Source organism: Natator depressus, chromosome 1 (assembly GCF_965152275.1).
Source record: "Natator depressus isolate rNatDep1 chromosome 1, rNatDep2.hap1, whole genome shotgun sequence".
NCBI lineage: Eukaryota > Metazoa > Chordata > Testudines > Cheloniidae > Natator > Natator depressus.
Genome location: NC_134234.1, coordinates 97,825,660 through 97,839,501, shown reverse-complemented (window position 1 = coordinate 97,839,501; position 13,842 = coordinate 97,825,660). Strand labels below are relative to the sequence as shown.

General features: G+C 41.8%; 1 protein-coding gene across 1 annotated transcript in view; it reads left to right on the top strand.

The window, feature by feature from the left end:
• STK24 (serine/threonine kinase 24) overlaps positions 1–8,310 on the top strand; it is a 127,827-nt gene extending 119,517 nt beyond the window's left edge. Inside the window, exon 11 of the mRNA XM_074962898.1 lies at positions 4,341–8,310. Within this exon, the coding sequence (XP_074818999.1) occupies positions 4,341–4,377 (37 nt within the window). The 3' untranslated portion in view covers positions 4,378–8,310. The remainder of the gene's footprint in view (positions 1–4,340) is intronic.
• Positions 8,311–13,842: the final 5,532 nt, after the last annotated feature.

Genomic DNA, 13,842 nt, shown 5'->3' with positions numbered 1-13,842 from the left:
TATAAATATTTGCACTGTAAAAAACAAAAAAATAGTATTTTTAGTTCACCTAATACAAGTACTGTAGTGCAATCTCTTTATCATGAAAGTTGAACTACAAATGTAGAATTATGTACAAAAAAACCTGCATTCAAAAATAATACTATGTAAAACTTTAGAGCTTACAAATCCAATCATTCCTACTTCTTGTTTAGCCAGTCCCTCAGACAGACAAGTTTGTTTACATTTGCAGAAGATAATGCTGCCCGCTTCTTGTTTACAATGTCACCTGAAAGTGAGAACAGGCATTTGCATGGCACTGTTGTAGCCGGCGTTGCAAGATATCTACATGCCAGATACAGTGAAGATTCATGCTTCAGCCGTCATTCCAGAGGACATGCGTCCATGCTGATGACGGGTTCTGCTCTTTAACTGTCAAAAGCAGCGTGTACCGACGCATGTTCATTTTCATCATCTGAGTCAGATGCCATTAGCAGAAGGTTGATTTTCTTTTTTGGTTGTTTGGATTCTGTAGTTTTCGCATCTGAGTGTTGCTCTTTTAAGACTTCTGAAAGCATGCTCCACACCTCATCCTTCTCAGATTTTGGAAGGCACTTCAAATTCTTAAATCTTGGACTAAGTGCTGTAGCTATCTTTAGAAATTTCACACTGGTACCTTCTTCTCATTTTGTCAGATTTGCAATGGAAGTGTTCTTAAAATGAACAACATGTGCTGAGTCATCATCCGAGACTGCTATAATATGAAATACATGGCAGAATGCGGGTAAAACAGAGCAGGAGGCATACAATTCTCCCCCAAGGAGTTCAGTCACAAATTTAATTAACGCATTATTTTTTAAATGAGCGTCATCAGCATGGAAGCATTTCCTCTGGAACGGTTGCCGAAGCATTAATAGGCATATGAATCTTTAGCTCATCTGGCATGTAAATATCTTACAACAGTGTCATGCGAACCCCTGTTCTCACTTTCAGGTGACATTGTAATTAAGAAGTGGGCAGCATTATCTCCTGTAAATGTAAACAAACTTTTTCGTGTTAGCGATTGGCTAAACAAGAAGTAGGACTGAGTGGACTTGTAGGCTCTAAAGTTTTAGATTGTTTTGTTTTGGAGTGCAATTATATAACAAAAAAAATTCTACAGTTGTAAATTGCGCTTTCACGATAAAGAGATTGCACTAGAGTACTTGTGTGAGGTGAACTGAAAAATAAAGTTTCTTTTGTTTATCATTTTTACAGTGCAAATATTTGTAATCAAATATAATATAAAGTGAGCACTATACACTTTGTATTCTTGTTGTAATAGAAATCAAAATATTTGAAAATGTAGAAAAACATCCAAAATAGTCAATAAATTTCAATTGGTATTCTATTGTTTAACAGTCCGATTAAAACGGCGATTAATTACAGTTAATTTTTTTTAGTTAATCGCGTAAGTTATCTGTGATTAATCGACAGCCCTATTTAATACATATCCCTTAACCAACCCTCTAACTCCTCATCTGAATCCCTCTGTTAAAAACTCACACCCTCAGGCAATCCCTCTTCTCATCAATAATACTTGCTTTATCTTACTTTACTTAATAATACTTTATCTGTTGTTCAGGGTCTTGTCTTTTTTCTTATCTTACTGTGATTGTAAAATCTTTGGATTAGGGACTGTCTTTACCTGCATTTGTACATTGCTATTTAATGTTATGGTGCTGTGTAAATTACTTCAAAGAAATTCATTGTATTATTACTCATTTAATGATATTGTAATTAACACAATGATTTTGTAGTTTAAAATAATTTATATTCATAAAACATAAAACCAGTTCTTCTTTCTTTTAAATACATTTTCAATTTTTAATGCCATACATTTTAAAGTAATTTTCATTAAGTTGACCACTTGTGTGCCCCTGCTGTCATAAGAGAAGTTGAAAATCTTTATCAGAACCTTAGCATAATTTTTAGCCCCCTCTGTGTAGGATAATCTGCTATCCATGCTCTCTTACCAGTTTGAAGCTGAGTGAGCCTGAGAGGTTGACCAAAAAGTCTTTACAAAAAATTATTTCAAGACTTTAAAACTAGACTCCCACCAGAAAAACGTCTTTGCATTTGAATAACAGGATTTTTCAGGCATATTCATCTTTTTTGTCAGTTTCAGATAATCATAGAAATGTAGGACTGCAAAGGACCTTGAGAGGTCATTTAGTCCAGCTCCCCATGCTGAGGTAGAATCAAATATACCTAGACAATCTCTGACAGGTGTTTGTCTAACCTGTTCTTAAAACCTCCCTGTGACAGGGATCCCACAACCTCCCTTTGGAAGCGTATTCCAGTGCTTAACTATCCTTGTAGCTAGAAAGATTTTCCTGTTATCTAATCTAAATGTTCCCTGCTGCAGTTTAAGACAATTACTTCTTGTCCTACCTTCAGTGGACATGGAGAAGAATTGGTCACTGTATAATAGTCCTTAGAAACCAGGTTTTCTAAACCTTTGATAATTTTTGTTGCTCTCCTCTGAGCTTTCCAGTGTAAGAAAGATATTGACAAAGTATGGTGCTCAAAACTGGACAGTGTACTCCAGCTGAGGTATCACCAGTGCTGAGTAGAGTGGGACAGTAACCTTCCATGTCTTATGAATTGCACTCCTGTTAGTTAATGCGCCCCAGAACGATACTAGCATTTTTTGCAAATGCATTGTATTTGTTGATTCATATTCAGTTTGTGATCCACTATAACCCACAGGTGCTTTTCACATCCAAGTTACTAATTTCAGATATTCCTCTCGAACACAGCTATGAAGATGAAATATCATTTATTTGTGCACACTTCAGTATACTTTCCATATTAAATACTGTTGCCATTTGATCACATCTTTTATAGTATCAAGTTCTTTTCTTTACACATTTTAATGTCTAAAATTATCTTTTCACTGGTGATCTCAATAATTCTTGCCATTAACAAGATTTTATAAAGTACAATACCTTGCCCTAGCGAGTTGTGTTGAGCACCGAGGAACAGTAGAAATTCTTAAACATGGGTTCTGGTGTAGTGATTAGAAAGAGCATATTCTGGTCTCTAATATTCTTTAAAATTTAGTGAAACTTAATGTATTAAGAAAAGGAATACTTGTGACACCATCATAGGGCCTAATCACATCAGCCACGCTATCAGAGGCTCGTTCACCTGCATATCTACCAATGTGATATATGCCATCATGTGCCAGCAATGCCCCTCTGCCATGTACATGCTGTACAGTCTCTACGTAAAAGAATCAATGGACACAAATCAGACGTCAAGAATTATAACATTCAAAAACCAGTTGGAGAACACTTCAATCTCTTTGGTCACTCGATTACAGACCTAAAAGTGGCAATTCTTCAACAAAAAAACTTCAAAAACAGACTCCAATGAGAGACTGCTGCATTGGAATTAATTTGCAAACTGGATATAATTAACTTAGGCTTGAATAAAGACTGGGAGTGTATGTGTCATTACACAAAGTACAACTATTTCCCCTTGTTTATTTCCTCTCCTACTGTTCTTGTAAAGTGCTGGAAATGGCCCACCTTGATTATCACTACAGAAGGTTCCCCCCCATCCCTCTCTCCTGCTGGTAATAGCTCACCTTTCTTGATCACTCTCATTTCAGTGTGTATGGTAACACCCATTGTTTCATGTTCTCTGTGTATATAAAATCTCCCCACTGTATTTTCCACTGTATACATCCGATGAAGTGAGCTGTAGGTCACGAAAGCTTATGCTCTAATAAATTTGTTAATCTCTAAGGTGCCACAAGTACTCCTTTTCTTTTTACGGATACAGACTAACACGGCTGCTACTCTGAAACCTGTCATTAACGTATTTAACTTTTCTTCTTCCGCCCCCCAAAATTAATAGCTTTGGAATGGGAAAGCTGTTTTTTCTTTTGGTGGGAGGGGGAAGCAGGTTTAGTTCAAAAATGTTTTCCTGCCCCAGAACACTTTGAGGTGGCTGAGATACCAAGTTTCCCAAAGTATGGGTTTTGAATGAAAACACACAGGATTTATTAAATGAATGTGTACCCATTAAAAGACATTTGAGGATTGATTGTTGTCATTCTGTTGAACAGAGCCATGCCATTCTGGTGAACAAAACCATAGTTATGCACTCGCAATGTCTTATTTACATGATATTCAGGTCTGTAGCTTGGTTATTTTTTTTAGTCAGTGTTTCAGTTATGCTAAGTATGATTCAGAAAGGAACAAAGCTTCAAGTTCCTACTTACAGCACAATTTAATGACTTTTTAATCATTATTTGTTCTGTAACAAGAGTTTGAAAGTGACCAAAAATAACCACTTCTTTTCTTCTCCAGATATTCACTAACTGGAGGAAGTACTTCGTCTCACTGAACTATTGATTTTGAGTTTTTCAAAATCAACAGGCCACCCTGTTGTGTCTGCATTGAGGAAAGTGCTCTCTAATGTTGATCTACTGCTCAATAAATGGAGTGCTCTTCAGTGAAAGGACATTCCTGAATGTGCAACAGCAAAAATGAAGTCTCTCAGATGGGGTGTTGTTTTTCAGCTCCTTAAAGCTATAGATTTTTTTAACCATAATGCACATATTTAAGGGAGAAGTGTCTTTTTATGAAATCTGCAATGTATATTTACGTGTGTGATAAGGACACTGAAGATATTGTGAAATCTCAGGTATTTTGCTTTAAGATAACTCCTTTGGGAAATAGAAAAACGTTCTGTTTGATTGGTATACAGATTTGTATATAGTGTCATTTTTGTACTGAAACCCTTTAAACCTGTATAAGGAGTCACTGTGTACAAAATGGCCAAATCTTCTGTAGATAATGTTAGTGAGGTAAATATTTGACAGGCCATAACTGAGTATTGCGTTGCCTTTATTACATGTAAAATTTCAATTATGTGACAAGTGATTTTGGTTTGATTTTGTATTTGAAGGGTTCGCCATGGAAAGATAGTAAATGCCCTATTATGGAAACCTCTTATTTGTACCTCAGCGTATCCAAATTTCCTCATTTGTCCTACATCCCTCTCTTTTTTACACTCTGAAGCTGGCTTTCTGATTATGGTACTACTTTTGGTTTATTTAAATTTAACACATCTGGTCTCCTATAAAGCTTTGTTTATTTTTTCCTTACAGAATTTTTTCATGTTTACATTTCAGTTTTAAATTGTGCCCATGCAGATTCTGAATCATATGTATTGTCCAGGTTTAGTAATATATATTTGTTGAAGCTTATAGTGAAATCTAAATATCTTTTACATCTAAACATATCCGAATGCTTACATAAATAAATTTTATAACCTACATATATTTTGAAATCTTGAAATATCTTACAGCCTTGGCTTTCAGAGAGTGGAAAATGCGTCAGAGATGGCTGCTGTTTTTAATTATAAAATGAAATTGTCTTGGGGAGTAAAAGAAAAAAATTGAATTTATCAATATATAGAAAGGCCCAATCCTGCAGTCCTTAAGTCTATGCATCTCCTATTGAAACTGATGGGAGTTACTGACATCAGTATTACAGGATTGGGCCCAAAATACTGCATGCAGTATCCCATACTCTCTATAACAAAAAAGTACATGAATTTTGATCAGCTGAAATGAAAATCTCCAGCACTGCTGTGGTCACTTCTGAATAACTTTTTAAAGTTATTTATTTTCAGTGTTGCATCCGATGAAGTGAGCTGTAGCTCACGAAAGCTTATGCTCAAATAAATGTTAGTCTCTAAGGTGCCACAAGTCCTCCTTTTCTTTTTGTGAATACAGACTAACACGGCTGCTCTTCTGAAATCAGTCTCCTTGGAAATGGTAGTTGTACGTATTTTGTGAAGTGACAGCTCTTCATCGTATTTACTGTACAGTTTAGTATAGTTTGCTTTACCAAGGGCAGAAATAAGTAATTTGTTTCCTTGGTAGGCAGGAGAGGGAGGATTTTGTCTTGTTTCAGTCCACAAATTGATAATTACACATCAGGTATGTATTTTTGATGCGATGTAATTGCCAGTTCTCTTGTTATCTGTTCTCACATTATTTTAGAACTAGAAAACAAATGACTCTTGGCAGTGAATGAAATAAATGAATAACTTAGATACACTATACCTGTCAGCCTATAGCATAATTTTGCCAGGGGAAGTCTGATGCTCTCTAAGATAAATTGTTAAATGATGTGGTTCCTATTTAAAGAAGTAAAGTGCAGTTTTTCAACCCTCTCAGCTTAATTATCATTTTAATGATTATGTACTATTTTGTGTGCTCTTAAAGCTATGAAGACATAGTTTAATGCACTGGAAATGTGCATTTGAATCTTGATGCAGTGAAATGAGGAATTTACCCTTTTCAACACAGAAATCAACAGAGAGTCAGTTCTACCATTTGAGATTATGTAGTGGTAGTGTTGTGGGTGGCATATAGAAATCATCTGAAATAAATTGAAGTTTAAATGGAACCACTGACACCTTCCCAGTGTCATCTATTACTATAAGAATGACTTAAAATTGAAATGAGCTAGTTGGGAAAGAATACACTTTTAAAATTTAGTAGGCAAGTCAGATTTACAAGACAATATGGGGTTTAACTTTGAAATTTCTGAAGCAGAAGTTAGTCAGAAAATTGTCTGGTGTTCGGAAGGTGTAATCACTGACCTGTCCTTTTATTTTGTTATGAAAAACTACCCAATTTGAGACTTATTGAGGATGATTGTAACAGATGATGGTTGGTGAAGGCAACCTTTGATTAAATAACTAAACAGAGACACAGAAGGCCAATTGGCCAAAAGCATAAGATTTAAAAGAAAAAAATTGTTAATTTATGGTTTAGATATGAGTATTTTTATATATAATATAAAATATATATGTAAATGCAGATGAATCTTCAGATACCATGATTCACTGCAAAGATCAACATTTTGTCTTGAATGTAAAATGACAATCATTTGCTAGAGAAAAATGTTAGTTTCAGAAATAAATCTGTACCAGTAATAGAAAACTTTTTTTTCATTTGAGGCCAGTATGTCTCTGACATAAGTATGGGGTAAGCAGTGTCTGAGGCAAGATACTTAAGAAAATTTTAATATTATTTTGAGAAAATGTCTTTTGATAAGAACTTGACATTATAATATTGCACTTAACCTAAGTTTTTCTGGTGCCGGTAATGCAGCTATTTCAACATTTCTCTTGAGTACAGTGAAGACTCAGTCCAAATTTACCTTACTAACAAGTATTACGCTAGTCATGCAGATGTTGAACTCAGTGGACTCTTCACTTGTAAAAGGTTGCGAGACTTTGGCACTAAATAAACCGTTAAAAAAAAAGTTAACCAGAAAAATTCTTTTAAAATGGAAAGGTGGGTTTTTTAGTTTACCTTAATTTCCCTTGCAGTTGCACTACCATAGTTGATAAACACTGTTTAGTAGAGCCTGGTGGCATTACTAACAATTCATTGCACCATGCCGCTGGTAAAATAATGACAGTTCTTCTGTTTCTCATAATGTAATCAAGTGCCATTGCCTCTTGAAAGCTCCAACAGTTTGTAAATGGTCCTTGAGTTATACTTGTGAAGTGTCTGGATCAGTTCTTGATCTTTTATATAGCAGTGTGTGTGTGTGTGTGTGTGTGAACGTGAACACATAGTACTGATGTCAGTTTGTAACAGTTTTATATTTCCTTTCTTAAAGAAACATAGCTAATGTATTTCAGCTACAAATACGGCAATAAAGTGGGAGATCATCAGAAAGTGTTCATATGCATAGGTATAATGCAAGGGTCAATAAAGATCACAGAAATTAAATTATTTTTGTAATTTGTGTGTGTGTACTTGGGGACATCTTAAAGTGTAGCAGAAAGTCTGCGAGCCTAGTTCTTCAGACTGCATAAAATTTGAAGTGTTAGCAGTTGCACTGGGGATATATAGTAGTTCTATCATGTGATTGGGTTTCTTCACATTGGGTTTGCCCTTCTTTAAGCATGCATTAAATTGTTCTCGAAGCAGAATTAATGTGTACATTTTGTTTTCTATAACACTGCTGACTGTTTATACCCACTGTACCTAAACTTCACTTCTGTTGTTCTGCAAGGTATTGAACACCTTGTAAACTATGTGACATAGATATAAAGAAGGAGAAATGTAATGCAGTTATGACATCTGTGTGGTCAGTAAGAAGATATTCTAGATCCCCTTTTAGGGAAAATCTCTGGGTCTGGTGTGAACAGTCTTAAGTAATGTTAAACAGAACATTTAAAAATGGATTTCTAATTTTGACAGGATTATAGATGATGTTTTCTCATGCAAGAAGTCTGAATATATTAAACTGCAGCTTCATCTAAACAGCTCTTCATTGCATCTCTTTCAGTAATGGCATGATGATAAATCAACATCATTGCAGCTCTTTCAGTAATGGCATGATGATAAATTTCACTTTATAAAATTCAATAATCTTACAGCTGGTCTAATGAGATTGAGAATTTTAGGACTTGTCTACACAAGCCACACCAATTTAACAGAAGGTGTGATATTGCACTGTTTTAGATAAACCATTGCAGCTGTGTGTAAACATTCATTCATTAATTTTAATCTGTCTTGCATCAGTTTAGCTTGTCCTGGGGGCAACTGATGCAAGTGTCCAAATGCAGAGTTGCATCAGTTCTCGTAGGTAAATTGGTACATCATCACACCTTTAGTTAGAAACCACTGCAAGTTTGGGAGTAGCCCAGGCTCTAGTGATATTTGACTACATTGATGTAGTTATGCTGATGAAAACCCCTAATGTACATACTCTCCACCTGTATAACTCCTCCTCTAAAAAGCTACCATCTTGCAAGCCCTCTTTTGCACCAGTGTGGATTGTTTATATTGGGGGATTGCAGTGGTGTAACTACATATATGTAGTTACATTGGTGAAATTTTCCTAATCTAGACAAGCCCTTGGGGGTGTGTTTACACTGCTATTAGACACATATTGTTGGCCCATGCCAGCTGACCTGGGCTTGTGGGGCTCAGGCGAAGAGCTGTTTAATTGTGGTGTAGACTTTCGGGCCCAGGGGTGTCTAATTGCAATCTAGACATACCCTAGGTAACATGTATCACAGGGAAATTGGTTTTCTGGTACAGGACCTATGGGTGGAGGCTGCTTTCAATTGAATGGTTAACGTTTCCTACAGGAAAAGGTTGATAAGGGATTGGCTTGGTATTCTGATATATTTGTAATTTCTATCAGGTGTTCCTGCCCCCGACCTGTAATTGTGGGGCATTGTCCTTATTTTAACTTCGGAAGGTGATTGCCCTTTTGGTAGTCTCATGTAGAGTCAGTGGCTAGTCGTCATTTTTTGTGTGTTTGTTTGTATGAGGACATAAGATATATCTTACCATTTTTGATTCCATAGTCAGAAGCCAGAGAGAGCAGCTTTGCTTTCTTTTTGGGAGCTTGTGCATGTCCATTCCACTGTAGGTTTGTGTGCGTCCCGAGCACAGTCTCCGGAAAATTTTCCCTGAGTGGTACCATTTGGGGTGGCTTGGGCACTCTCTGGTGCCCTGTGGTCATAGCGCTAGTATAAAGTGCCCAGCTGACCCTGCAGTCCCATAGTTCCTCCTTACTGCCCGTGATGGTCACTGGAACTGCTCTCCTTGCTGTGGCAAGCTTTTCTCAGTGGACTTTGTATTTTTTTCTTTTTTTCTTCATTGTTTAGTTTTTGTCTTAATTAGTTAGTATAGTTGTTTTTCCATTAGAGGAGCTTCATCCGTTGCCAGTGCGAAGGTATGCCTCTGTCACCAGGCTTCAAGCCCTGTGCCTCCTGCAACAAGGCTATGCCTCTGAGTGACCTGCATTCTAGTTGCCTAAAGTGCTTGGGTGATGCTCACCTCAGGGATTGTTGTCAGATCTGCCGTGAATTTAAACCCTGTATGGAGGAGGACCTGGAGGCCAGGTAAAGTTCCTTCTAATGGCGGTGGCGCTGAGACTTTGCAACAAGCTGAGCCAGTTGGACTCACCACCAAGCATCCTGATGTTGGTGAGGAGCACTCCTCCCACAGTCCGGAAGTCCCAGCACCGTTCGCATTCTCTGGTGTCGAGGAAGCACAGGAAGCAGCTGGCTGAGAGGGGACATTCCATGACTCTGAAGAAGGCAAGGCATGGTGAGCAAAGCGGAGTGTGACCTAGGTCAGGTCACTCCTGCCTTGGCATCACAGTCGGCACCATTGACTGTGGCCTTGACACAGGCAATGTTGAATCTGGTATCAGACAAACGATCGGCGAAGGGACAGCGAGGCACCAGTGCCATTGCAATGTTGTCCATGCTGGAGGTGTTTGCTATCATCAGGGACCTGCTCTTGGCATCAGTGCCAGTGGATGGGAGGGAGCATGTAGCCCCCAGTTGGTGTTTGATTCCAGATCCCATGTTGAAGTTCAAGGACATGTTTTCCCAAGAGGTCAGGCAAGAGTTCTCATTGGTGATGAGGGGAAGTCCATAGCCAGGCCTTCCTTGCAAACTGCCCTGGATATGGCTGATTTGGTGGCCAGGTCCATGACTTCCGCAGTGGCCAAGTGTAGGAGTTCATGGCTCCAGTTCGGTCTCCTACACGAGGTCCAGCAGACCCTTCAGGACCTCCCCTTTGAGGGAGCTTTGCTCTTTTCAGAGTAGACCAATGATGCTCCACGGTCTGAAGGACTCCAGGGCAAAACTTAAGTCCTGGGATTGCATACCCCAGTGACTTCATGGAAGCACTACAGTCCTCCTGATACTCCGCCCTCCCATCCCATCAAGACCCACGGAGGAAATGGAGCAGGGGTTTTAGACACAACCCCCCACCGCCTTCTACCTCGTTGATAATGTCTGCCCTGCCCAGACACACAAGGAGCTCTAAGCAGAAATTTTAATGGGATGTTAGAGGACGTTGTACCAGCTCCTGTGGTACCAGATCCTGTTTCCCCTTTATCTGTGGATTGCGTGTCCCAGTTCACCAGTGCGTGGTCCCATATCACCATGGACCATTGGGTGCGGAGCACAGTGGAAATGAGATATTCCTTTAAATTTATTCCTACCCCCCACAGCTCTCCATCCCTCCTCAGGGACCCCACAGCAGCAACTTCTGGTCCAAGAGGTGCATTTTTTCCGCTCCGCATGGGAGCCATGGAAGAGGTTCCACAGGATTTAATTGGGAAGGGGTTTTAGTCCAGTTATTTCCTAACCCCAAAAGCGAAGGGTGGTGTCTGAGCTATTTTAGACCTACATCAGTTGAACGGGCTACCTTAAGCAATTAAAGTTCTTCTTTGAGTGATTGCTCATTTAGATTCCAATTAGGTGTGTGCGCACCACGTGCACAGTCATTGGAAAGTTTTTCCCCGAGCAGCACCCGTCAGGTTGGCTGTGGAGCCCCCTGAAGTGGCGCCTTCATGGAGCTCAATATATGACCCTGCTGACCTGGTGCCTCCTCAGTTCCTTCTTACTGCCAGTGACGGTCATTGGAATTGTGGTGTCTTGCTTTGCAAGTTCTACCGTGTTTCCCTAGCTTTGTTTGTTTGTTTGTTCTCTGTACATATTTGTTAGTTCTTAGTTAGTTAGCTGTTGGGCTGGGAGGTTTACCCTCTATCCCGACCGGTTTCCTTGGGAGGGCTTACATGCCCAAGTCCCAGGCGTTCAAGCCCTGCAAGTCCTGCAGCAAGCCCATGCCAAAGGGTAACCCCCACAATGCTTGTTTAAAGTGTCTGGAGGAGGCTCACCAGGCAGACAAGTGCAGGATTTGTAAAGGGTTTCACACCAGAACTAAAAAGGAGCAAGACTTTTACCTCAAGCAGCTCCTTATGGAGGTGGCACTTAGACCACAGCCTCCAGCGGTATGGCAAGACCCGGTGCCGAGTTCATCGGTGTGCAGCACTCTGGCGACAGTGGTGGAAGCGGCACTGTGAAAGGAGTCTGGCAGAGACCCACGGCACCACCGCTCCCTGGCACCGAAACCAGCGGGATCGACCCGGCACCACTCCCACTCCCTGGTGCATAAGCAGCAGCGGAAGCAAGGGAGGAGCAGCTCTCCATCCCAGAGTCCCACCCCTCTGGAGCTGGCCAAGGGGGAGCGTCCTTGAGAGGAGCACCCAGTGCCGAGATGGCACCGTTGACTTCGGCCCCACAAGGGGGACCGTCGAGTCCGATACCATTGGACCCCCCAGCCCAGGTAATCAAGGAGGTGGAATTACCATTGAGGCCACGAGGGACACCTCGCCATGACAGCGCCGAGGTCACCCACGCTTCATGCCAAACCTCCAGTACCACATTGAGTGGCACCATCTCGAGGGAAACCAGCGATGCTCTGTCCTTCGGCGCTGCTCGGAGTCCTGGCACCGCTCAGACTTGTGGCAGCGCTCCCGACGCCAATCCGTGTGTCGATCCCCATCACATAGCAGGTCCCACTCCAGGCACCGGTACCATTCAGCGACCCCATGAAGGTCCAGATCATGGCACTGCTCTCCGGCATTGCAGCACCACTCCCCAGCTCGGCGCCGGTTCAGCTCCACTCAGCACCTCCCTGGCCATCGCGGTCCCAATCCCAATCTTCGGACTTGGAGACAAGCTCTAGATACTCCGAGCGGGGATGGCACCTGTCAGGCCGCAGACAGTCTGAGGTGGGGGCAGGGTCATGGCTTGCGCAGTGGCCGGGACCTGCACAGTGGCCATTTTGTACCCTGTGGGCATACCACCAAGCATAGCACCCAATCTAAAGGTTCCCGATGGGCCACCTCAGAACCACGAGTGCCCGAGGCTTCCACCAGTTACCCCACCCCTTGGGGTACTGATGAGGTGCTGTGCCCTCGCCCCCTTCCCCCACCATGGAACCAACTCCAGTTTCTGAGCCTGATCCACATCTACATGGTCCAGACAGCGAGACAGGATGGGAGGTCCCTGGAGAGCAAGAGGGGCAAGAGGACCCTGTTCTCCCATTAGCCTCCTCGTCCTCCTCCCTGGACGAGGACGTTTGCAGGAACCTCTGTCTCTGGACCACCCCACAAAGACAACCGCACCGACTAGGACCTCCGCAGGGTGATGCACAACATGGGTCTGCAGGCTGAGGTGGTGGAGGAGTTGGAGGACCTGATGGTTGACATCTTGGCCCTGGAAGGTCCTTCGAGGGTGGCTCTGCCCCTCATCAAGGCCATACAGGCCAATGCCAAGACCTTCTGGCAGACCCCGGCCTCCATCCCTCCCACCGCCAAAGGCATTGAAAGGAAATACTTCATCCCGTGGAAGGGGTATGAATACTTCTTCACGCACCCGCAGCAGTGAATGAGAAGGAGAGGCAGGGGCAACAAGCCCCAGCACCTAAGTCCAAGGATGCCAAGCACATGGACTTGTTTGGGTGTAAAGTGTACTTGATGGGGGGCTGCAACTCAGCATTGCCAATCAGCAGGCAATTCTGAGCAGGTATAGCTTCAACTCCTGGAACTCGATGCTCAAGTTCAAGGAACTGGTATCAACTGAGTCCAGGGAGGAGTTTGGAGCTACTGATTTCATTGGGGTTGCTCCTGATTTACACTGCTACAAGTGAGGAGAGAATCAGGCATAGGCACCAACTCAATGGGTCCTCCAGGGCTCAAGCACCCATGGGAAAAAAATAGTGGGGGTAGTCACACCCACCAGCCACAGCTGTTCAGCAGCTGGCATGGGGCCTTGGGGGAGAGATGGAGCAGGGGCAGGAAGAGGTGGAGTGAGGGCAGGGCCTCGGAGGGGGTGGAGTAGGGGTGGAACACCCACCAGGAAAAATAAAAGCGCCTATGACTACATCTCAAAATCGGAGAGCTCAGCGCAGTTCATCTGGCTTGTCAGGCATTCCTACTTCACGTTACGGGCAAGAGC